Consider the following 23,696-nt stretch of genomic DNA (forward strand, 5'->3'; position numbering starts at 1 on the left):
ATTTTTATCATTACTATTGATGCTGCATATTGCTGCATATGCAGCATCAATAGTACAGGAGTAATCCCGCAGCGGAAACCGCGGAACAAACCGCGATAAATCTGCAGGATTAACCGCAGCGGTTTTGCCCTGCAGATTTATCAATTCCGCTGCGGGATAAACCTGCAGAGCACACCGCAAAGTGTGATCATGGCCTAAAAGTTGTGCTTCTGAGCACATGTCTAATGGTTGTCATTTGTTTCCCACATACAAAAAGCAATGTTTTCCCAGTAACTGGAACAGATGTTTTATTTCTTCTCTATTCAGATTGGGAAATCCGGAACAATGTGCCGCCTGGCACTATAAAAGAAGCCATTCTAACTGGTGGAGATGGAGGGCCCTGGATGAAGTACATGAGGGGAGAGTTGTCTGCACAGGGCTTTGTACAAGAATTTGGAAACCAGTGCTCAAAAATTGTGAGTTTTATACTTGGCTCTGTTTTCTCATACACAAAGGGTTATATTGCAACATGCTTGTACAAACAAGTAACTGTGCAATTTACTTTCTATTAAGAACAGAGGTATTTTTAATGTGATTGCTTGCTGTTTGTTGCCCAGGTTACCAGCCATTTCTGCTGTAACAGCAGTGACTTAACATGGACAGTGTCTGTATTTTTATAGCATTTGTAATCACTGTACTGAAGTTTGCTGGATCAATGCTGCTCCCAATCTGGATAGCTTCCAAAGATCCAGATGGAAAGTTGCCTCGTATAGCAGGATTAGAGAGTGCACAGTTTAGGGCAGTTTGACCAAATATAAAATTGACATGTTCAGTAAACTCTGCAAAGAAAAAAACAAAACTCCAGAATTAAAATTTTTGGCTGAGGCTACACCGCAGACAAGATGCAATGAGAAGTTATAATGTCGTATCCACCCCAAAATAGTATGGATAAAGACTTAAGCTCAGCTCTTAATAAACATGCCCTTAAGCAGCTCCATCAACTGAAAAAATAGGATTTTTGGTTACTCACCGTAAAATCTGTTTCTCAGAGCCTTCATTGGGGGGACACAGGAAGCCATGGGTCTATGCTGCTGCCACTAGGAGCCCGACACTAAGCACAAAAACATTAGCCCCTCTCTAGCAGTGTACACACCACCAACTGACACACCAAGCTAACCAGTTAGTGAGAAAGCAGTAGGAGAAGCAATGTGTAAAGAAGAACATACACAAAAACAAACTGTAACACTTGAAAAAAATCAATACAGATGTCAAACCTGGGAGGGTGCCGTGTCCTCCAATGAAGGCTTCAAGAAACAAATTTTACAGTGAGTAACAAAAAAAATCCTGTTTTCACTATCACTTCATTGGAGGACTCAGGAAACCATGGGACATCCCAACGAAGTTCCTAGGGAGGGAAACGGCACAAATTCCATTCAGGTCGGAGAACTAGTCACTGCTGCTTGTAAGATTCTCCTACCTAGGCTGGCATCTGCCGAAGTGTAGGTATGGCTCCTGTAGAACTTGACGAACGTGAAAAGCGACATGAAAGAGCCATCAGTTCCGAAATCCGCCTCATGAAAGTGATGGCCACGAGAAAACCCACCTTCCAAGATAGAAAAGGAAGAGAGACTTCTTTGAGCGAAAGGTTCTGACCTGAGAACGTGAGGCTAAATTCTTTTGGAAAAGAATGGACAACACAGAGACTTGGCCCTTCAGCGAGTTGAGAGCTAGACCTAGTGAAAGAAGGCTTTCCAGGTCTGATAGTAGACTAGAGGTGATGCCTGCTACCGAGCCCAAATCATCGTCTGAATCACTCGTTCTGAGAACACAGACACCCTTAGAACTGCAGCCTCAACAGCGAAGCCATCAAATCGAGCGACCAAGAATTCTGGTGGAAGATGTGTCCCTAAGAGAGCAGATGTAGTCTGTGTAGCCTCCAAGAGTAGAGTGATGACCTCTGCATAGCAGGCCCTCCTGAGCCAATCTGGAGCTATTAGGATGACCAGCACCCCTTCCGCTTTGATTTTTTTTTAAAAAGATGGGAAGTAGGAGGAAGAGGGGAGATCAGATAAGGAAGAGCAAACTGTGACCAGGGTATTGCCAGGGCATCGCCTCCCACCGCACGAGTATAATAGGACCTGGAGACAAATACAGAATCTTTCTGTTAATCCTGGAGACCGTGAGATCCACATCCGGAGTGCCCCATTGTAGACAAATCTGATGGAAGACCTCTTGATGCAGAGACCATTCTCCCGCCACGAGACACCTGCAACTGAGAAAGTCAGTAGCCTAATTGTCTATGCTGTGAATGTGCACTGCTTAAACTGCCAGAATCATGTTCTCTGCTCAGAGAAGAATCTCGGAGACTCCGGTCATGGCCAACGGACTCCAGGTTCCTCCCTGGTGGTTGACGTGTGCCACCACTGTGGCGTTGTCTGTTTAGACTTAAACTGTTAGCCCCCTGAGAAGATCCTGCCAGTGGAGAAGGGGCAGAAGAATAGCTCTAATTTCGAGAATGTTGGTTGGCAGTGAAGTCTCTTCCGGCGGCCAATGCCCCTGAACCATGAGGTTGCGGAAGACAGCACCCCAGCTGAGGAGACTGGCATCCGTTGTAAAAACTTGCCAGTGGATAATGAGGATGGACCGACTCTGACGAATGAGGAGGAGGGACAGCCACCAGTTTAGGGAAGCTCTGATTCTTGACGAGATCCGGACTGGGCGATGCAGGGGGAGAATAGGATGGTCTGCTGAAGTGGCCTTGCTCGAAACTGGGCGAAGGGTGTCACCTCTGCGGCCGCTACCACGCTGCCCAGAACCGCCATGGCCGAGCGAAGGAATGGAGAGCTACTCTGTTTTCTTTGGGGAGTAAAACTCTCACCTTAAGAATGTTTGTTGAAAAGCAAGCCAGGAAAATCAGAATGGGGGTAGGAAGTAAACAAGGTTTTGACCTGCTGACAATCCAGTCGAGCCAAGGCAGGTTTTCCTGGGCTAGGGAGAAGGACGGAGCCTTTAAGATTATTTCGTCCAGGTAAGGAATGACCACTAGACTCCTGGTTCGTAAGATGGCCATCACCGCTGCCATTATCTTTGTAAAGACCCTGGGTGTGGTTGCCAGGCTGAATGGAAAAGCTACAAACTGAAAGTGGTCATATCGCTTCGAAGGAATCTCTGATGACCTGGAAAAATCAGGACATGGAGATAGGCGTCTTGGATATCCACCAAACACAGGAACTCTTGTGATTTTGTAGCAACTATTACTGAATGAAGGGATTAAATCCTGAAATGTCGTAGACTGAGTCTCCTGTTAGTAACTTGAGATCCAGGATGGGTCGAACAGACTCGTCCTTCTTTGGAACCACAAATATTTTTGAATAGAAACCTGTAAAAAGTTCCTGAGGTGGAACCGGAACGATATCGCCTGTTCAGAAAGAGGCAATGGCTGCGAAAAAAAAACCCAGAACCAGGGAGGAGACCATTGTGGGATTGGATTAGAAGAAACTTTCTATTTTGTGTGCTGAAGATGCCACCCCTTTTAACCCAGGCATTCTCGACAGAGGCAAGCCAAGCGTCCCTGAAGGACAGTGGATGGCCGCCCACCTCGGGAAAACTCCCAGGGCGGCAGAGAAGAGTCATGCACAGGAAAATCTGCTAGGCCTGCTCCAGGAGCATCTGCCTTTCGCATTCCGAGGATGCCAAAAGGGTGTTGAAGGTGAAGACACACAACTAAAAATACATAATAAAGAGCCGCACACACATGTGCACTACTAATAATAAAGAGCCCCTGTGAGGATGACTCTTGCAAGGAAGACAGTGTCTCACATCATCTGTAGTGAGGATCTTCCTGTCACTTCCCGGAGGAACCTGTGGAAAGAAAGTTGTACCTCTTCATCCCTGCAGAAATACGATCAGTCGTCCAGGCCGCACCATCAAGGGGGATCTCTGGTTGTGGGACGTCTGTACCTCCTGAAACCGTATGGCTTTGATAGGCTAGTGGGCATGAATGTGGGCTAGGACCATTCTTCGGATGATCTGAACACATCCTGTATGTTAGGGACTGGAGTCCTGCTGGATAGGCTGATGTGAGGTTTGGGGGTGTTAGTCCACGCCGTACTCACTGTGTCTACGTGGGATAACAGTGTGACTGTTCATGCTGTTTCCCTCCGAGGGATATAAGAGGAAACCTTCTAAAAAGGAAAAACTGAAAATCTCAGAAAACACAGGTAGATATGGATCTACTGAAAAACCCATGCCTGCCTCCTACTGAAACTAAGCAAAAACTGATTAACTTAGTGCCGGTCGGTGAGGTGTACATTGCTCAGGAGGAGCTAACTTTTTTTGTGCATAGTGTCAGCCTCCTAGTGGCAGCAGGATACACCCATGGTTTCCTCTGTCCCCCCAATGAAGCCATAGAGAAATGAAAACATTCCTAGTCTCAGAAATTGGTGACACAAGCAAAACTTCCCAATTTTTTTTTTTCCTACCACTTAAATAATAGAAAAAAATTATGCAACGTTGGTATTGCCGTAATCGTACTGACATCCAGATTTATACTACTAGGTTTTTTTTACTGTACAATGAACTATGTAAAAACAATTTGCCCTACAAAAATTGTGGAATTATGGAAGTGGTTTTTTTTTTTTTTTGTAATTTTTCAGCATTTGGAATTTTTTTTTAAATTTATCACTTGGCAAAATAGATGATGTACCGTATATACTTGAGTATAAGCTGAGATTTTCAGCCCAAAAAAAGGGGCTGAAAGTGCCCCTCTCGGCTTATACTCGACTCACAGGTCGGCGGGTGAGGGGGAGTGACGACTGTCACATACTCACCTGCTCCCGGTGCTCCTGACGCGATCCCTGCATGTCCCATGGTCTTCGGGCACGGCACCTTCTCCCCCTGTTCAGCGGTCACTGGTACCACTCATTAAAGTAATGAATATGGACTCCACACCCATAGGGGTGGAGCCGCATATTCATTACTGTAATGAGCGGTACCATGTGACCGCTCACTACAGGAAGAAGCTGCCGCGCCCGGAGACATGCATGGACCGAGTCAGGAGTGCCAGGAGCAAGTGAGTATTTCATATTCACCTTTCCGCGTTCCACCGACGCTCCGTCTTCCTCGTCCTCATCCCTGACTGTTCAGGTCAGAGGGCGAGATGACGTATTAGTGTGCGCGCCGCCCTCTGCCTTAACAGTTACTGCGGAGACACGGGACACTGAGGGGCAGCAAGAGAGGTGAGTATGTCATATCTTTTTTTTTTTTTAGTGCCTCAGCAGCATTACATGTGGCACAATGTTATATGGGGCATCTATGGGGCCATAATGAATTGCATGGAGCATTATATGGGGCATCTATGGGGCCATAAAGAACTGCATGGAGCATTATATGGGGCATCTATGGGGCCAAAAAAGAACTGCATGGAGCATTATATGGGGCATCTGTGGGGCCATAAAGAACTGCATGGAGAATTATATGGGGCATATTTTAATATGGATCATCTTATGGGACCATAATGAACTGCATGGAGCATTATATGGGGCATATTTTAATATGGAGCATCTTATGGGGCCATAATGAACTGTATGGAGCATTATATGGGGCATCTATGGGGCCATAAAGAACTGCATGGAGCATTATATTGTGCCATAAAGAACTGCATGGAGCATTATATTGGGCCATAAAGAACTGCATGGAGCATTATATTGGGCATATTTGTATATGGAGCATCTTATGGGGCCATAAAGAACTGTATGGAGCATTATATGGGGCTCCTGATTCAATATGGATAGTCAAAAACACTTAACCTACCGATGTCTCAATTAATTTTACTTTTATTGGTATCTATTTTTATTTTTGTCATTTACCGGCAGCTGCTGCATTTTCCACCCTAGGCTTATACTCGAGTCAATAAGTTTTCCCAGTTTTTTTGTTGCAAAATTGGGGGGGGGGGCAGCTTATACTCGCGTCGGCTTATACTCGAGTATATATGGTAATTTGAAGTTATATCTTGTTCTGAAAAATAACGAGCCTTCATATGGCTTTATTGAAGTTAATTTTTTTAAAAAATATATGGCTCTTGGAAGAAAGGAAGGAAAAAAAAATGAACTTGCAAAAATGGAAAATTGCCTGTTAGTAAGCGGTTAATAAACCTATGCCTGAGGAATGACATAAGTGGCTTTATCAGAATTTAACCCTTTACAAGTGTAAATAAAGCTATATTTATATTTAGGCTTTCCATTGGGGGTTCTGTAATAAACACAGAAACCCAACCGGCTCCATTATAATTCCAAAGAATGATTCGGTCAGTTTGGATAACTGTGGGAATCTGTCACCAGGTTTTTGCCACCAGCATAATGTAGAGACAGAGACCCTGATTTTAGAGATGTGTCACTTACTGGGCTGCTTGCTTTTTGAAAAAAATTCCTGTTTTATCAGGTGGAGATTATCACTAGAGAACCAGTAAACCTGCTGCCATGCAATCCTCCATATTCTTGAGCTTTGTATAACCCCACCCCATTCACTGATTGGCAGCTTTCTGCTTATGCACAGCATATACAGAAAAGCTGCCGATTAGAGCTCGGCATTCAGAGAACTGCTAGATCTGCAACAGATAGGACAGTTATTTTCTAAAAATGACAGCAAGCAGCTCAGTAAGTGACACATCACTGGAATCTGGGTCCTACATCCTGCTTCTCTCCGATGGGGCAGCAAAAACCTGTTGTCTGATTCCCTTTAAGGTTCGTTTCTTTCTCATCTGAATTTTACCTTTTGAAACTTGAAGACAGGACACCCCGTTCCAGTTCACAGTTTCCTCAGCGACCTCACCGGTAAAGAGATGGCTAAGCAGCTACCAGCAATGACTGAGGCCATTCAGTGCATTAAAGCGGAAGGACTGAAAACGGCAGTTCTGAGCAACAACTTCTTTGTGCACAGTGGAGAAAGTTTTCTACCAATAGACCGCTCACAGTTCAATGTGGTAAGCAGACATCGTGCTATAAAGCCAGTAGTATGCGTCACATCTTCATCCTTATTAGCAACAAATTACCATTATTTTGGGTGAACTTCAAAATGTTTTCTTGTATGGTTTTTTTTAAATTATTTTATACATATTATTCTGATTTGGTGTCATTGAATACTCCTAAGTCTTTCTTTTTCTAGATCATCGAGTCTTGCATTGAAGGTATATGTAAGCCAGACCCTCTGATATACCAGTTGTGTGTGGAACGTCTTGGCGTTCAGCCTACAGAGACCATTTTTCTTGATGACATAGGACAGAATTTGAAAGCTGCAGCACAACTGGGCTTTCATACAATAAAGGTAGGTGGCTGAATATGGGGAACATAGGCAAAGGTGGGCTTGTGGCAAAACGTGAAAATTAATTTCTTACCATAGAAGCACAAGTGCATTTTACATCTAGGGTGTCTGTCCCCATGGGGTGCACTTACGCTACGTTCACATTTGCGGTGCGTCGGGCGCAACCGCGGCGACGCATGCGCCATGCACCCCTATATTTAACATGGGGGGCGCATGGACATGCGTTTTGTTGCGTTTTGTGACGCATGCGTTTTTTGGGGCGCAAGCGTCAGGGCGCAGAGGACGCTGCTTGTTGCATTTTTTTTTGCGCTATAAAAATTAACGCATGCGTCACAAAACGCAGCATTTTGCATGCGTTTTTGCGTGCGTTGCATCGCCGACGCAGCACACAACAACGCAAATGTGAACGTAGCCTTAGGTAGTGCTGGGGAGCCTGCCTAATCTAACAGTATGGCCATCACTAACAGGCTGTGAGCCGGACACTGTGCACTGTGTGTGACGAGTGCCCTATATAAGCCTTTTTTGTGAGCAGTTTTATTATTAATTCATCACCCCCTCCATGAATTGGTCACTTGTGAGAGGTTGTCTCATCAGTATTTTGCCCCTGTGTTGTCTCCATCTTTATTATATGGGTTTGCTGCATCCTGCATTAGTTCTGTGACCTCGGCAGGTACATACTGTTGCCCTTTTTTGGAGTGTTTCACCTGAAATTTTTGGGAAATTTTAATTCCTTTTTGTAGGGACTCACAAATTTGAAGACCTTTGAAGTGGGTTGCGAGCTTTTCAAATATCGACAAGTACCTCCTGTTTATTACATTCATTATAGGTGAATGTCAGACACAATAGAGAGAATTAAATCTTGTATTTCATGCACCAGTGTAAGGTGCACTGGAGTCACCGTCTCCTGATTTATGAAGAAGTGTCTGGCTATTAATAATCTGGAGCATCTCTGGCAATTCATGCATCAGGAAGGCAAGTCTGTACCAACTACAATAATTTTGTCAAGACACGAGTGACCCCGCTCTTCAGCGTAAATTTGGTGCATGATACTACTATTGTGCCAGCAGTATATACTGCCTCTGCATTAAGCCTATTAGTGTTGCGGTCTGAAATGGTGTCATGGCCATTTGTGCCTTTTAGTGCTTTTAAATGTCTTGTTTTAGCTTGTGTGTCAATAACTATTTGACATTTAGGTGATCTTTTTCTTTGCATACTCTGTTTTTCTTTGTTTTTGATTCTCATTCTGTATGTGACAGGTAGATCCCGACTGTATTTATGGTGGGTGCCCTCTGTTTTCTCTTGAAACAGGTGAATAATGCGAAAGATGCACTTAATGATTTAGAAAATATGTTGGGGTTCCCGTTAAAAGACTTTGTTCCAAACACTCGTTCCGTGAGACCAACTATGGACATTCCAAGAGAGTCCTTGGCAAAGTATCTTGAAAATATCTTTGGAGAGAAATCATCAGGTTTGTATTTTTACAAGCAGAATCCAGAAACTAGAGAGATCCTCATTGCATCCATATGACGTATGAAGGTACCTGCTCTGGTGTATACTTTTTTTTTTTTTTTCATGGGATGTATTGCAGGGGCTCTCTTTGTACGACAGTTCAGTCATGGACAATCCAACCCAACTTATTATGTTCGCTTTAATGGAAGAGAACTTGTGCTGCGTAAGAAACCTCCAGGGAAATTACTGCCAGCCGCTCATGCTGTGGAGAGGGAATATAGGTAGGTATATTGTGTGAATATAGGTAGGTATATTGTTTTACTTTTATATATACAATGTTATGCCTCCATTGTTACAAATTGGAGTAATTCAGAAAATCGCCAGTGGAGGGAAATCAACTTCATTCTGGCTACTTTCTGCTCCACAATTATTAGCTGTCGTGACTATTTGGTGTTGGAAATGCAACTAAATAAATGTTGTCGACATACATTAGAAAATGTCTCCAATCTCCGTTTTCTATGTGGAATTGGTAATGGTCGATTTCTGTAATCATGATGATGATTGTTTGGTTATAGAATCTTGAAAGCTCTCGGAGAAGCAGGTGTTCCAGTACCAAAGGTGTTCAACCTCTGCGAAGATTCTGCGTGAGTAAATCTCACTTACAATAAGTATTAAAGGAGTTTCCCAGGCCTATTAGATGTTATGCTCTTAGGCTACGTTCACACTAGCGTTGTGCGCCGCTGCGTCGGCGACGCAACGCACAACGCACGCAAAAACGCGTCAAAACGCACGCAAAAACGCTGCGTTTTGCGACGCATGCGTCGGTTTTTGCCGAAAATCGGACGCAAGAAAAATGCAACTTGTTGCATTTTCTTGGTCCGACGCTTGCGGCAAAAAAGACGCATGCGTCGCACAACGCAACAAACAAAAACGCATGCGTCCCCCATGTTAAGTATAGGGGAGCATGACGCATGCGTCGCCGCTGCGTCGCCGACGCAAACGCGACGCACATTAGCTTAACGCTAATGTGAACGTAGCCTTAGTAAAAATAAAACAAGCAGGCAGTGGCTAACAGAGGCAGCTACTCGCCTGTTCTACCTGAGCTGTCACTGACCACTCCTGCCAGCGACTAAGCTAATCCAAGTCAATAGAGCAGCTCTTCCTTTGGGATGATCTGTCAACTGGGAGTGGCTGTGAATGGCATGCTGATTGACAGCCAGATTCCCGCAGAAAGAGCAGAAGAGAAGCCGCTGCTCTGTCAAAAAGACATTGGTGGAAGCTGCTGAATTGCAGGTTGTGCTAGCGTGGTTTGGCACTGGGCACAACAGGGAGGTAGTTGCTAGGCCCGTAGTTAAAAAAGTAAAAATTGTACTGGATAACCTCTTTAAGAATTGATTAATTGTAACATGTAGCATCAGACTTAAATGCTTTATTTTTTGGCAGAATTATCGGAACTCCTTTCTACCTGATGGAGTACCTCACTGGGCGTATCTTTAAAGATCCTGCACTCCCAGGGATGGATGCTAAGCAGCGCCATGATATATACACTGAAATGAACAAAGTATTGTGCAAGATTCACAGCGTAAATGTCCAGGCAGCTCAGCTGGAGGATTATGGCAAACAAGGTAATTAAATCATTGTAATGTTTGTACTCATTGAGGGTACGTTCCCATGATCAGTTTTTGTTCAGGCTTTCACGCTGCTGAATTTCCGTGTGAATCCCGCACCTCAGCTCTCTTGCGTTTTTTCCTTGCGTTCTTGTATTTCATTTTGCGTTTTTAATTCATTTTTGACTCTTGCCTTTTTGTTTCTCTTTTTGTTGTAATATTATTTCACCTAGAGATTTGATGTTAAGTTACAGTAAAAAAAAAAATCTCACTTTGTTTGTTTGTTTTTTTTTCATATATTTTTCTCACCTAATTTGCTTTGTGCGTTCAGTGTCATTGCAAACAGAGAAAGGAAACTGAAGTCTTATTTTAAATTATTTTGGTTATGTTTTGAGAAGTCTGTGAAACTGCAATGGTTAATTTTTGGCAATATGCCAAATATGTAACGTAAATTAAAATATTTCTGAAATAAAAAACTTAATTATTGAAATGTTTTAAAAAGATGATTAGAGACATTTAGTCCGGCAGTGAATATTATCATCGTTCTTATTGTGTTACTAGATGGTGGCCTGATTCTAACGCATCGGGTATTCTAGAATATGCATGTCCACGTAGTATATTGCCCAACAACGTAGTATATTGCCCAACCATGTAGTATATTGCCCAGCCACGTAGTTTATTGCCCAGTCACGTAGTATATTGGCCAGCCACGTAGTATATCGCCCAGCTACGTAGTATATTGCCCAGCCACGTAGTATATTGCCCAGCCACGTTGTATATTGCCCAGCTACATAGTATATTGCCCAGTCACGTAGTATATTGCCCAGCCACATAGTATATTGCCTAGCCACATAGTATTTTGCCCAGCCACGTAGTATATTGCCCAGTCACGTAGTATATTGCCCAGTCACGTAGTATATTGCCCTGCCATGTAGTATATTGCCCAGTCACGTAGTATACAGCACTGAGCCACGTAGTATATTGTCCAGTCACGTAGTATATTGCCCAGCGACGTAGTATATTGCACAGCGACGTAGTATATTGCACATTGACGTAGTATACCGCACATCCACGTAGTATACTACCCAGTCACGTAGTATATTGGCCAGTCACGTAGTATATTGCCCAGGCACGTATGTAACAGGTTAAAAAAGAGTTAAAATAAAAAATAAACATATACTCACCTTCCGAGGGAGCCCTTGTAGTCCTGTCGCCTGTGTGCGGTGCACGCGGCAGCTTCCGGTCCCAGGGTTGGATGAGCGCAGGACCTGTGATGACGTCGCGGTCAGATGACCGTGACGTTATGAAAGGTCCTTCTCGCATACAATCCTTGGCCCCGGAACCTGTTGCTTGCACTGCCGAGGAGAGGACGCGACGATGGAGGGTGAGAATAGCAGGTTTTTTGTTTTTTTATTATTTTTAACATTACATTTTTTTACTATTGATGCCGCATAGGCAGCATCAATAGTAAAAAGTTGGGGACACACAAGGTTAATAGCAGCGGTTACGGAGTGCGTTACCAGCGGCATAACGCGGTCTGTTACCGCCGGCATTAACCCTGTGTGAGCCGTGACCAGAGGGGAGTATGCGGGCGCCAATCACTGACTGCGGGGAGTAAAGAGCTGCCGTTTTCTTCCGGACTGTGCCCGTCGTTGATTGGTCGTGGCGGTTTTCCCGCGGCCAATCAGCGACTTGGATTTCCATGACAGACAGAGGCCGCGACCAATGAATATCCGTGATAGACAGACAGAAGTGACCCTTAGACAATTATATTGTGTTATATCTCTGCAACAAAGGCTCTGGTCATTATCAAATTGTATTGTTCTTCTCTGTGATAGAAGCAGAACCATCAAATTTAACGGTAGAAGTAGACCCATTACTTGTCAGACTACAGCTGCGCCTGTTGGACCCCTCTGATGTGTGATTCCAGCTGATGGGAGTAATTGTGGAGTTTCGGATGGACGGGCAGTATTTGCTCTTTTTTGTGTAGGAAGGATTTCTGATGAGACTTTTTTTTTTTTACTGATTCATTCGCTAAAATCTTTTGTTTGCTTTTGGAAAGGTGCCTATATTCAACGGCAAGTTCAGATGTGGATCAAGCAGTATAGATCTAGTGAGACCCATACAATCCCATCTATGGAAAGACTTATTGAATGGCTCCCACATCATGTACCACCCAACCAGATCACCACTGTTGTACATGGAGATTTTAGGTAATGCTTAAAATGAATGGGAATAATAACGTTAATGGCTAATTCTGTCTTTGTAACAACTTATCGCTGTGTTCTGATAGACTTGTTATTATTTATGTCCGATGACCCTAGATTGGATAACTTAATCTTTCATCCGGAGAAGGTGGAAGTTCTTGGTGTTCTGGACTGGGAGCTGTCTACTCTGGGGGATCCCTTGTCAGATCTTGCTTACAACTGTATGGTTTATTATTTTCCACCAGACCTCCCTATTCACAAAGGTAAGTTTGGATACCCCATATACCATCATATCGTTTTGTTTTCTTTTGTTTAGCTTTTCTTTGCAAAGTAAAAAGTAGGTGTGCAGCTTTCTTTCTTCTGTATAAGGTTTTATTTCTCCCTAATTCCAATTCTAATCCTTTCTTTGCCATGGAAAACTATGATGTATCTATGACATCATGAGCCTCCAGTTGTAGAGTATGATGCTGGGAGGACATGATTTGTGTCCTCCCAGTATCGCTTTATACGTAGATCACTACTACTTCAATCATACCTCAGATCCAGAGAATAATTAACGAAAACTAATTTAAATGTATATAAAAAACAAATTTACGAAAATAGAAAAAAAATGTCCCTAATGTTAGACTACCTGCCAATATAATATGTAGCTTCCTTCTTGCCATAGACACTTGTTCCATGGGTATCATACACAGCTGTATTAGTGCATTTATTTCATGCAATATATGAAGATGGGTGATAAGCTAGAATAAATATGGTAACTGTTGTTATCGGGGCTATAAATGTAATGTACCTGAAGCCAAGAACACACAGCATATTGTATACACAGAAGAATGAGAGTACTACATTGCACTATAAAACTTTTAGTGAGTTTGTATTTTTCTTTCTAATTTTGTTCCTTTTTGCCCCAATTAAACTAAAAATTTGAGGCTGTGACCTTCTAAATGTTGACATTTTGTTTTGGATGTCCAGACATTTGGCTGCCTTGATCCTGGAAGGCACGGATGATTGACCTCGTGGAGACCAAAATATCCAACACCGCAGAGACACCATCACGTGTTTTTCAACGCAGTGATCCAGAACACTGCCCCCAAATATGCAAATGCATGTAGAGAAGCTGCGGAGACACCATCACGTGTTTCTCAACGCAGGCAGTGAATAGCCAGGCCTTTCCCCGGGAAGGAGCAACCAAGGGAAGGGCAGCATCCAATAAAGGAAAACATCCAATAAAGGAAAACCACCTATGCCGAGCATGGTATTTATCCACAGACAGCTGTTTCGGGGTTTTTGCCCCTCATCAGTGTGGAGTAGGAAACTGGCTATCAGGAGCACACTGATGAGGGGCAAAAACCCAGAAACAGCTGTCTGTGGATGGATACCATGCTTGGCATAGGTGGTTTTCCTTTATTGGATGTTTTCCTTTATTGGATGCTGCCCTTCTCTTGGTTGTTCCTTCCCGGGGAAAGGCCTGGCTATTCACTGCCTGCGTTGAGAAACACGTGATGGTGTCTCCGCAGCTCCTCTACACGCATTTGATCCTGGAAGGGACATTTTTGCTTCCAGTTATCACAATAAAAAGTTTTCAATATTAATTAAATATAACATCTCATTCTAGGGTTAAAAAATTATGATCTGAAAGCATTAGGCATTCCCACTGCAGAAGAATACTTTGAGTGGTACTGCGATAACATGGGAATCCCTAAGGTGGAGAATCGGTATTTCTACATGGCTTTTTCCTGTTTCCGAAGTGCAGCGATCCTGCAAGGTGTATATAAGCGGTCTCTCACAGGTACGACACAGACGGTGGATTACAGGCATTGACTACTGATTTGTCTTCTCTGTTCTTAGTATGAATAGACTGAATGGTACAGAGACTGAAAAAAAGTACTTTACTTATTTCATGATCACGCACGTTTCCTATGGCCTTACAAGTGTTTATACAATGTTATATAGTTGTGGAATGGTAACTTTAGTAGCTGGTATATTCCAATGAGAATCATTATTGACCTTCTTAGCCCCTTGACTTGTCTTGTCACCTTAGGACTCATTCAGATGTCAGTGATTTTTCTCTCAGTAGATGTGTGAACAGCTCCATGGAATATAATAAATGACTGCTATCTGTGAAAGCCACCCATACAACTCGTCCGAGAAAAACTGATGTCTGAATGAACCATAACAGTCAGTGTGAAAGGTGTTCGATATCACTAGATTTTTGCTACTCCATCTGAAAGCAGCATGATGTAGGGACAGAGACCCTAATTTCAGTGATGTGTCCTCTAATAAGCTGCGTGCTATCATTTTTATAAAATTACTATTTTATATGCTGCAGATCTACCAGTTATCTGAATGATGAGCTCTGTATAACTCCCCCCACATCACTGATTGGCAGCTTTCTGCCCATGCACAGTGTACATAGAAAGCTGCCAATCAATGGTGTGGGCGGGGAAATCTGCAGCTCATAAATATGGAGGATGAGCTGGCAGCAAGTTTACTAGTTCTCTAATGATAATCTCCTGCTGATAAAACAGTGATTGTATCAAAACTACACTAACCAGGCACATGGTTTGCCTAAGGTCTGGAACGGCTGTACTCTTCAGAGCTCCATTACATCCTTCTGAAAAAGCTACTTTTAAGCACCTAAACGTAGATTATTTTGGCACAAATTGCGCTGAAGACCTCCATGAACATGCCAGGATAACATTCTGATGGAAGAACATCCAAAACAAGGAAGAATCATGCGTTTATGTACTTTCAAAGCAAGCGGCCACAGGCTCAGGCACTACAACTTTAACATCAGCAGAGGAGCCCATCAATCCAACTGAAAGATGCCTCTTCATTGAACACTGCCGAACCAAAAAACAAGATGATGAGACTGAGGTTTGGTAAGTCTAAAGCGCTGAAGCAGAGAATGGGAGTTATGGCTCCTGGTCGGATGCAGAGGTTTACCTTAAGTGAGCTGTGCGCCAATAGTAAGCCTATCCCCGCTCCAAAAACAAGTCCAGGATCAGAGGATCAAAGTGAGGATTCCCCCAAAATTGAAGAGTCCACCAAGTAGATATGTGGGAAAGAGGGACTGAGCCCTTGTCAAATACAAGAGACTGTGGCTGAAGCCTGTCCCAAGCCAGATCTGGCCGGGGAAGGGGCGGACAGCAGCGGCTCCTATGACAATGGTAAGGATTCCCACACAGAGGAACAGGAGAGAGGTGAGACTTCTAATAACTATTTACAAAGGGTCTCTTTGTCCCATCCAGATAGAGAGTACGGTAAATTTAATGATGAAGAGTACAACAAAGAGGAATTAATTCCTTCTAGGACATTACTCTATTATTATTATTATTATTATTATTGCTAGCCCTGAGTCCATTAATTTTTTCACAGCGATCTTGAATACACAGGATAATGACAATATTTCCCCAGTTCTGTCACAAATTTCTAATGATTTCTCTGACAATTATGTAAATAACTGTAGCGCCAAAGAAACTTCAAAACCACTCATAAACGCACCAAGCCTTCAATGAGTTATAATCAGCCTGCAGCTTTCACCCGGACGTCTGTCTTGATGCCACAAAGAGAGCACTCAACTACATGAGAATCGCCATTTTCAAGATTACTCAAAAGAAGCTTAAGAATCTGAAGAACTAAATGTAGATAAGATTGTCGATATACAGTCCGGAAGGATCTAGTGACAAATACTCTTAAGAACTATTCATCACATTTTTCTCAGAAATTATCAGTACCAACACTAGAATTGATAATAACAAATCTACGATGACAGACGTTTCTTCTAATCAAAAAGATATGACTGAATCTTTTAACTCTTCTCAAAAAGAACTCTGAACACTTCGAAATCACATTACTAGTTTTGGAGATTTTTCACAACAGAACAATTTAAAGATCAGGGGACTATCCGAAAAAGTGATGCCCTACCAACTGAACAACTATATCCCAAAAATGGCTGCTCGTATTCTCCCACAATTGGCCAAAGTAATAATTGTGGTTAAAGCAAGAAGAATTCCTAAACTCCTCACATCTATCTGAAGAAATACCAAGAGACGTTATTGTTGCCTTCCAGTAATTTTATATAAGAAATAAACTGTTCTCCATGACAAGAGACTTAAAAAAATGTACCTGCCCCTTATGATAGCATTCTTTTGTTTAAAGACCTATCTAAATCTACCATTCAAACCAGAAGGAAGTTCCAAAGCATCAGAAGAGAACTACTGAAGGCTGGAATGAAATACCAATGGACTTGGGAAGCAACACTACAAATCTACCAAGGCTGCAGAATCATCTTGAATATCCTCTTCGGAACAAGGACTGAAAATTTTACAACAGTTAAAAATTATAAAATTCTACCAGAAACAGGATTACTTCATCTGCCCGATTAATCTTAATCTCTCTCATACTAGATCCCATTCTTCCACCATGGATATGGGAAAATGTATTGAGGCATTATTTGGGCAACAGTAATGACATCACAAAGATAAGTACCTTTCTATCAATAGCCTTATGTATGCCTACCAGTATGACCTATGTTTGACTTCCCCATTATGTTTATCAGGCTGACTTAGGGCTACCTTGGGAGAGTCGTGGAGGAGCTGGGGCGATATAATCGCTAACCATTTAGGATGCCATCCTCCACGGCAAGGCAGGCAAAAAAAAAATTAAGATTAACTAGGAAAAGCATAGGCCAAATTTTTCCTTTTTGGGGGAATTTCACCCGTAGATAGAAGGTACTTATTTATCTGCACAATATAACTTTTGTCTTTTTTTTTTTTAGAGGATTACTCCTCTATAGGTATTTTGGGTGTTATTAAGCACTTTTTTATCAATTGCCTCGTCCCTGAATTCTCATCCATATAATTGAGGTGGCCTAGGGTTACCGAGGGACAGTAATCGAGGAGCGGGGCGCCACTGTCACTAACAATTTAGGGTGTCAACCTCCATGTTAAGGTAGGCAATTATCTAGGTTAATATCAGCCTCTGATACACAAGAAAAGGGGGGTCCCATCCCTTGTTAATAAGTACGTTTTGTATTTATACGATACCATTATATCACATAGAGAGTTACCCTATTTGATTTCGGTTTGGGTTTTGGTTTGTGTGTAGTTTTTATTTTTAGTGTATACCTAATAAATCCATCAATGGAAATATTACTGTAACATAAGGACCATCTCTGTATTACAAATCTGACTAGAACAATTGACTTTCAAGCTGGATTGCAAATATCAAAATTGCCTAACCTCTACTCTACTTCAGACTAAGATCCAAACCAAGTCTATTGGAATTATTAACAAACAAACTTTCTTTCTCCCCACCCCCCAGGTCAGCTTATTCAACTCAACCCTGACAGGGGTACTAATCAACTTTATATTAACATTTTTCTTTCCCTTTTTTAGGGATATACTATAATGTGAATACTAAGCTATTTAAAGTGGGGAAAAAAAGTATTTATTCAGCCACCAATTGTGCAAGTTCTCCCACTTAAAAAGATGAGAGAGGCCTGTAATTGACATCATAGGTAGACCACAACTATGAGGGTCAAAATGATAAAACTAATCCGGAAAATCACCTTGTCTGATTTGGCAAGATTTATTTACCAAATTAAGGTGGAAAATAAGTATTTGGTCACCTAAAAACATGCAAGATTTCTGGCTCTCACAGACCTGTAACTTCTTCTTTAAGAGGCTTTTCTGTCCTCCACTCATTAGCTGTAGTAATGGCACCTGCTTGAACTTATCAGTATAAAAGACACCTGTCCACAACCTCAAACAGCCACACTCCAAATTCCACTATGGTGAAGACCAAAGAGCTGTCGAAGGACACCAGAAACAAAATTGTAGCCCTGCACCAGGCTGGGAAGACTGAATCTGCAATAGGCAAGCAGCTTGGTGAGATGAAATCAACTGTGGTAGCAATAATAAGAAAATGGAAGCCATACAAGACCACTGATAATCTCCCTTGGTCTGAGGTGTTGTGAATTCTGTTGTCGAGCTCCCTCCTGTGGTCGTGAATGGTACTTCGGTGAGTTCTGTCCGTGGGCTCCCTCTGGTGGCTGTGAGTGGAGCTGCTGCTTCTGAGGTTCCTTACACAGGTGACGTGGTTTATCCTTTGGTTGGCTGCTCTATTTAACTCCACTTAGATCGTTACTCCATGCCAGCTGTCTATGTTTCTGCATTGGTTCAGTTCGCTCTTGGATCTTTCTGGTGACCTGTCTACTCCAGCAGAAGCTAAGTTCCTGATAGTATCTAATTCGTTCATTGTTTTCTTGTCCAGCTGGATATCATGATTTTGTCTTGCTAGCTGGAAGCTCTGGGATGCAGAGTGGCATCTCCGCACCGTTAGTCGGTGCGGAGGTCTTTTTGCACACTCTGCGTGGTCTTTTGTAGTTTTTTTGTGCTGATCGCAAAGCTACCTTTCCTATCCTCTGTCTATTTAGTAAGTCTGGCCTCCCTTTGCTGAAACCTGTTTCATTTCTGCGTTTGTGACTTTCATCTTTACTCACAGTCAATATATGTGGGGGTCTGCTTTTTCCTTTGGGGAATTTCTCTGAGGCAAGGTAGGCTTTATTTTCTATCTCTAGGGCTAGTTAGCTCTTAGGCTGTGACGAGGCGCCTAGGGAGCGTCAGGAGCGCTCCACGGCTATTTCTAGTGTGTGTGATAGGATTAGGGATTGCGGTCAGCAGAGCTCCCACATCCCAGAGCTTGTCCTGTGTGAGTTTTAACTATCAGGTCATTCCGGGTGCTCCTAACCACCAGGTCATAACAGTACAGCTGGCCCAAAGTATTAATGCATCTCAATAGAGGGATAAGAGAAGTTCTGAGACCATTTTTTTTTCTTTGCACTGTGTTTTGTCTTTCTTTTCCCCTAAATCTTTGGGTGGTTCAGGACACAGGTGTAGATATGGACATTCAAGGTCTGTCCTCTTGTGTGGGTCATCTCACTGCAAGGGTACAAAACATTCAAGATTTTGTGGTTCAGAATCCGATGTTAGAGCCTAGAATTCCTACTCCTGATTTATTTTCTGGGAATAGATCTAAGTTTCTGAATTTCAAAAATAATTGTAAACTGTTTCTAGCTTTGAAACCCCGCTCCTCTGGTGACCCCGCTCAACAAGTAAAAATCATTATTTCTTTGTTGCGTGGTGACCCTCAAGACTGGGCATTTTCCCTTGCGCCAGGAGATCCTGCATTGCGTGATGTTGATGCGTTCTTTTCTGGCGCTTGGATTGCTTTATGATGAACCAAATTCCGTGGATCAGGCAGAGAAAATCTTGCTGGCTTTGTGTCAGGGTCAGGATGAAGCGGAGGTGTACTGTCAGAAGTTTAGAAAGTGGTCTGTGCTTACTCAGTGGAATGAATGTGCCCTGGCGGCAATTTTCAGAAAGGGTCTTTCTGAAGCCCTTAAGGATGTCATGGTGGGATTTCCCACGCCTGCTGGTCTGAATGAGTCTATGTCCTTGGCCATTCAGATCGATCGGCGCTTGCGTGAGCGCAAAGCTGTGCACCATTTGGCGGTGTTCTCTGAGAATAGGCCTGAGCCTATGCAGTGTGATAGGACTTTGACCAGAGCTGAACGGCAAGAACACAGACGTCGGAATGGACTGTGTTTTTACTGTGGTGAATCCACTCATGCTATCTCCGATTGTCCTAAGCACACTAAGCGGTTCGCTAGGTCTGCCACCATTGGTACGGTACAGTCTAAATTTCTTTTGTCCGTTACTCTGATTTGCTCTCTGTCGTCCTATTCTGTTATGGCATTTGTGGATTCAGGCACTGCCCTGAATTTGATGGACTTGGAGTTTGCCAGGCGCTGTGGTTTTTCCTTGGAGCCCTTGCAGTATCCTATTCCATTGAGAGGAATTGATGCTACGCCTTTGGCCAAGAATAAACCTCAATACTGGACGCAATTGACCATGTGCATGGCTCCTGCACATCAGGAGGATATTCGCTTTTTGGTGTTGCATAATCTGCATGATGTGGTCATTTTGGGTTTGCCATGGCTACAGGTCCATAATCCAGTATTGGATTGGAAATCTATGTCTGTGTCCAGCTGGGGTTGTCAAGGGGTACATGGTGATGTTCCATTGTTGTCAATTTCGCCTTCCACTCCTTCTGAAGTCCCTGAGTTTTTATCAGATTACCGGGATGTATTTGAGGAGCCCAAATCCGGTGCCCTACCTCATAGGGATTGCGATTGTGCTATTAATTTGATTCCCGGTAGTAAGTTTCCTAAGGGCCGACTGTTTAATTTATCTGTGCCAGAGCACGCTGCTATGCGGAGTTATATAAAGGAATCCTTGGAGAAGGGTCATATTCACCCGTCGTCGTCACCATTGGGAGCAGGGCTCTTTTTTGTGGCCAAGAAGGATGGCTCTTTAAGACCTTGTATTGATTACCGCCTTCTTAATAAGATCACAGTCAAATTTCAGTATCCTTTGCCGCTGATGTCTGATTTGTTTGCTCGGATTAAGGGGGCTAGTTGGTTCACCAAGATAGATCTTCGAGGGGTGTATAATCTTGTGCGAATTAAACAGGGCGATGAATGGAAAACAGCATTTAATACGCCCGAGGGCCATTTTTAGTACCTGGTTATGCCATTCGGGCTTTCTAATGCTCCATCTGTGTTTCAGTCCTTTATGCATGACATCTTCCGAGAGTACCTGGATAGATTCATGATTGTATATTTGGATGACATTTTGGTCTTTTCGGATGATTGGGAGTCTCATGTGAAGCAGGTCAGAATGGTGTTCCAGGTCCTTCGTGCGAATTCCTTGTTTGTGAAGGGGTCTAAGTGTCTCTTTGGAGTTCAGAAGGTTTCATTTTTGGGTTTCATTTTTTTCCCCTTCTACTATCGAGATGGACCCTGTTAAAGTTCAGGCCATTTATGATTGGACTCAGCCGACATCTGTGAAGAGCCTACAGAAGTTCCTGGGCTTTGCTAATTTTTACCGTCGCTTCATCGCTAATTTTTCTAGTATTGCTAAACCGTTGACTGATTTGACCAAGAAAGGTGCTGATGTGGTCAATTGGTCCTCTGCGGCTGTAGAGGCTTTTCAAGAGTTGAAGCGTCGTTTTTCTTCTGCCCCTGTGCTGTGCCAGCCAGATGTTTCGCTCCCATTTCAGGTCGAGGTTGATGCTTCTGAGATTGGAGCAGGGGCTGTTTTGTCGCAAAGAAGTTCTGATGGCTTGGTGATGAAACCATGTGCCTTCTTTTCTAGAAAATTCTCGCCTGCTGAGCGCAATTATGATGTTGGCAATCGAGAGTTGTTGGCCATGAAGTGGGCATTCGAGGAGTGGCGACATTGGCTTGAAGGAGCTAAACATCGCGTGGTGGTCTTGACGGATCACAAGAATTTGACTTATCTCGAGTCTGCCAAACGGTTGAATCCTAGACAGGCCCGATGGTCGCTCTTTTTCTCCCGTTTTGATTTTGTGGTTTCATACCTTCCGGGATCTAAGAATGTGAAGGCTGATGCCCTGTCAAGGAGTTTTGTGCCTGACTCTCCGGGTGTTCCGGAGCCGGTGGGTATTCTTAAAGAGGGGGTAATTTTGTCTGCCATCTCCCCTGATTTGCGGCGCGTGCTGCAGAAGTTTCAGGCTGATAGACCTGACCGTTGTCCAACGGAGAAACTGTTTGTCCCTGATAGATGGACTAGTAGAGTTATCTCTGAGGTTCATTGTTCGGTGTTGGCTGGTCATCCTGGAATCTTTGGTACCAGAGATTTGGTGGCTAGATCCTTTTGGTGGCCTTCTTTGTCACGGGATGTGCGTTCTTTTGTGCAGTCCTGTGGGACTTGTGCTCGGGCTAAGCCCTGTTGTTCTCGTGCCAGTGGGTTGCTTTTGCCCTTGCCGGTCCCGAAGAGGCCCTGGACGCATATTTCCATGGATTTTATTTCTGATCTCCCTGTTTCTCAAAGGATGTCGGTCATTTGGGTGGTTTGTGATCGCTTCTCTAAGATGGTCCATTTGGTACCCTTGTCTAAATTGCCTTCCTCCTCTGATTTGGTGCCATTGTTTTTCCAGCATGTGGTTCGTTTGCATGGCATTCTGGAGAACATCGTCTCGGACAGAGGTTCCCAGTTTGTTTCAAGGTTTTGGCGGTCCTTTTGTGCTAAGATGGGCATTGATTTGTCTTTTTCTTCGGCTTTCCATCCTCAGACTAATGGCCAAACCGAACGAACTAATCAGACTTTGGAAACATATCTGAGATGCTTTGTTTCTGCTGATCAGGATGATTGGGTGTCCTTCTTGCCTTTGGCTGAGTTCGCCCTTAATAATCGGGCCAGCTCGGCTACTTTGGTTTCTCCTTTTTTCTGCAATTCTGGTTTCCATCCTCGTTTCTCTTCAGGGCAGGTTGAGCCTTCGGACTGTCCTGGTGTGGATACTGTGGTGGACAGGTTGCAGCAGATTTGGACTCATGTGGTGGACAGTTTGACATTGTCCCAGGAGAAGGCTCAACGTTTCGCTAACCGCCGGCGCTGTGTTGGTCCCCGACTTCGTGTTGGGGATTTGGTTTGGTTGTCATCTCGTCATGTTCCTATGAAGGTTTCCTCTCCTAAGTTTAAGCCTCGTTTCATTGGGCCATATAAGATTTCTGAAGTTCTTAATCCGGTGTCATTTCGTTTGGACCTTCCAGCTTCTTTTGCCATCCATAATGTGTTCCATAGGTCGTTGTTGCGGAGATACGTGGCACCTATGGTTCCCTCCGTTGATCCTCCTGCCCCGGTGTTGGTCGAGGGGGAGTTGGAGTATATTGTGGAGAAGATTTTGGATTCTCGTGTTTCAAGACGGAAACTCCAGTACCTGGTCAAGTGGAAGGGTTATGGTCAGGAAGATAATTCCTGGGTTTTTGCCTCTGATGTTCATGCTGCCGATCTAGTTCGTGCCTTTCATTTGGCTCATCCTGATCGGCCTGGGGGCTCTGGTGAGGGTTCGGTGACCCCTCCTCAAGGGGGGGGTCCTGTTGTGAATTCTGTTGTCGAGCTCCCTCCTGTGGTCGTGAATGGTACTTCGGTGAGTTCTGTCCGTGGGCTCCCTCTGGTGGCTGTGAGTGGAGCTTCTGCTTCTGAGGTTCCTTACACAGGTGACGTGGTTTATCCTTTGGTTGGCTGCTCTATTTTACTCCACTTAGATC

General features: G+C 43.5%; 1 protein-coding gene across 2 annotated transcripts in view; it reads left to right on the top strand.

The window, feature by feature from the left end:
- The window catches only part of ACAD10 (acyl-CoA dehydrogenase family member 10), a 97,205-nt gene that overhangs the window by 25,288 nt on the left and 48,221 nt on the right, over positions 1-23,696 (top strand). For both annotated transcript variants that reach the window (XM_069755060.1, XM_069755054.1), the window contains exons 3-12: positions 307-455; positions 6,764-6,958; positions 7,141-7,299; positions 8,605-8,764; positions 8,885-9,026; positions 9,321-9,389; positions 10,189-10,370; positions 12,415-12,565; positions 12,677-12,822; positions 14,175-14,348. In XM_069755060.1, the coding sequence (XP_069611161.1) occupies positions 307-455; positions 6,764-6,958; positions 7,141-7,299; positions 8,605-8,764; positions 8,885-9,026; positions 9,321-9,389; positions 10,189-10,370; positions 12,415-12,565; positions 12,677-12,822; positions 14,175-14,348 (1,527 nt within the window). The remainder of the gene's footprint in view (positions 1-306; positions 456-6,763; positions 6,959-7,140; positions 7,300-8,604; positions 8,765-8,884; positions 9,027-9,320; positions 9,390-10,188; positions 10,371-12,414; positions 12,566-12,676; positions 12,823-14,174; positions 14,349-23,696) is intronic.

The sequence above is a fragment of the Ranitomeya imitator genome, chromosome 1 (genome assembly GCF_032444005.1).
Source record: "Ranitomeya imitator isolate aRanImi1 chromosome 1, aRanImi1.pri, whole genome shotgun sequence".
Taxonomy (NCBI): Eukaryota; Metazoa; Chordata; class Amphibia; order Anura; family Dendrobatidae; genus Ranitomeya; species Ranitomeya imitator.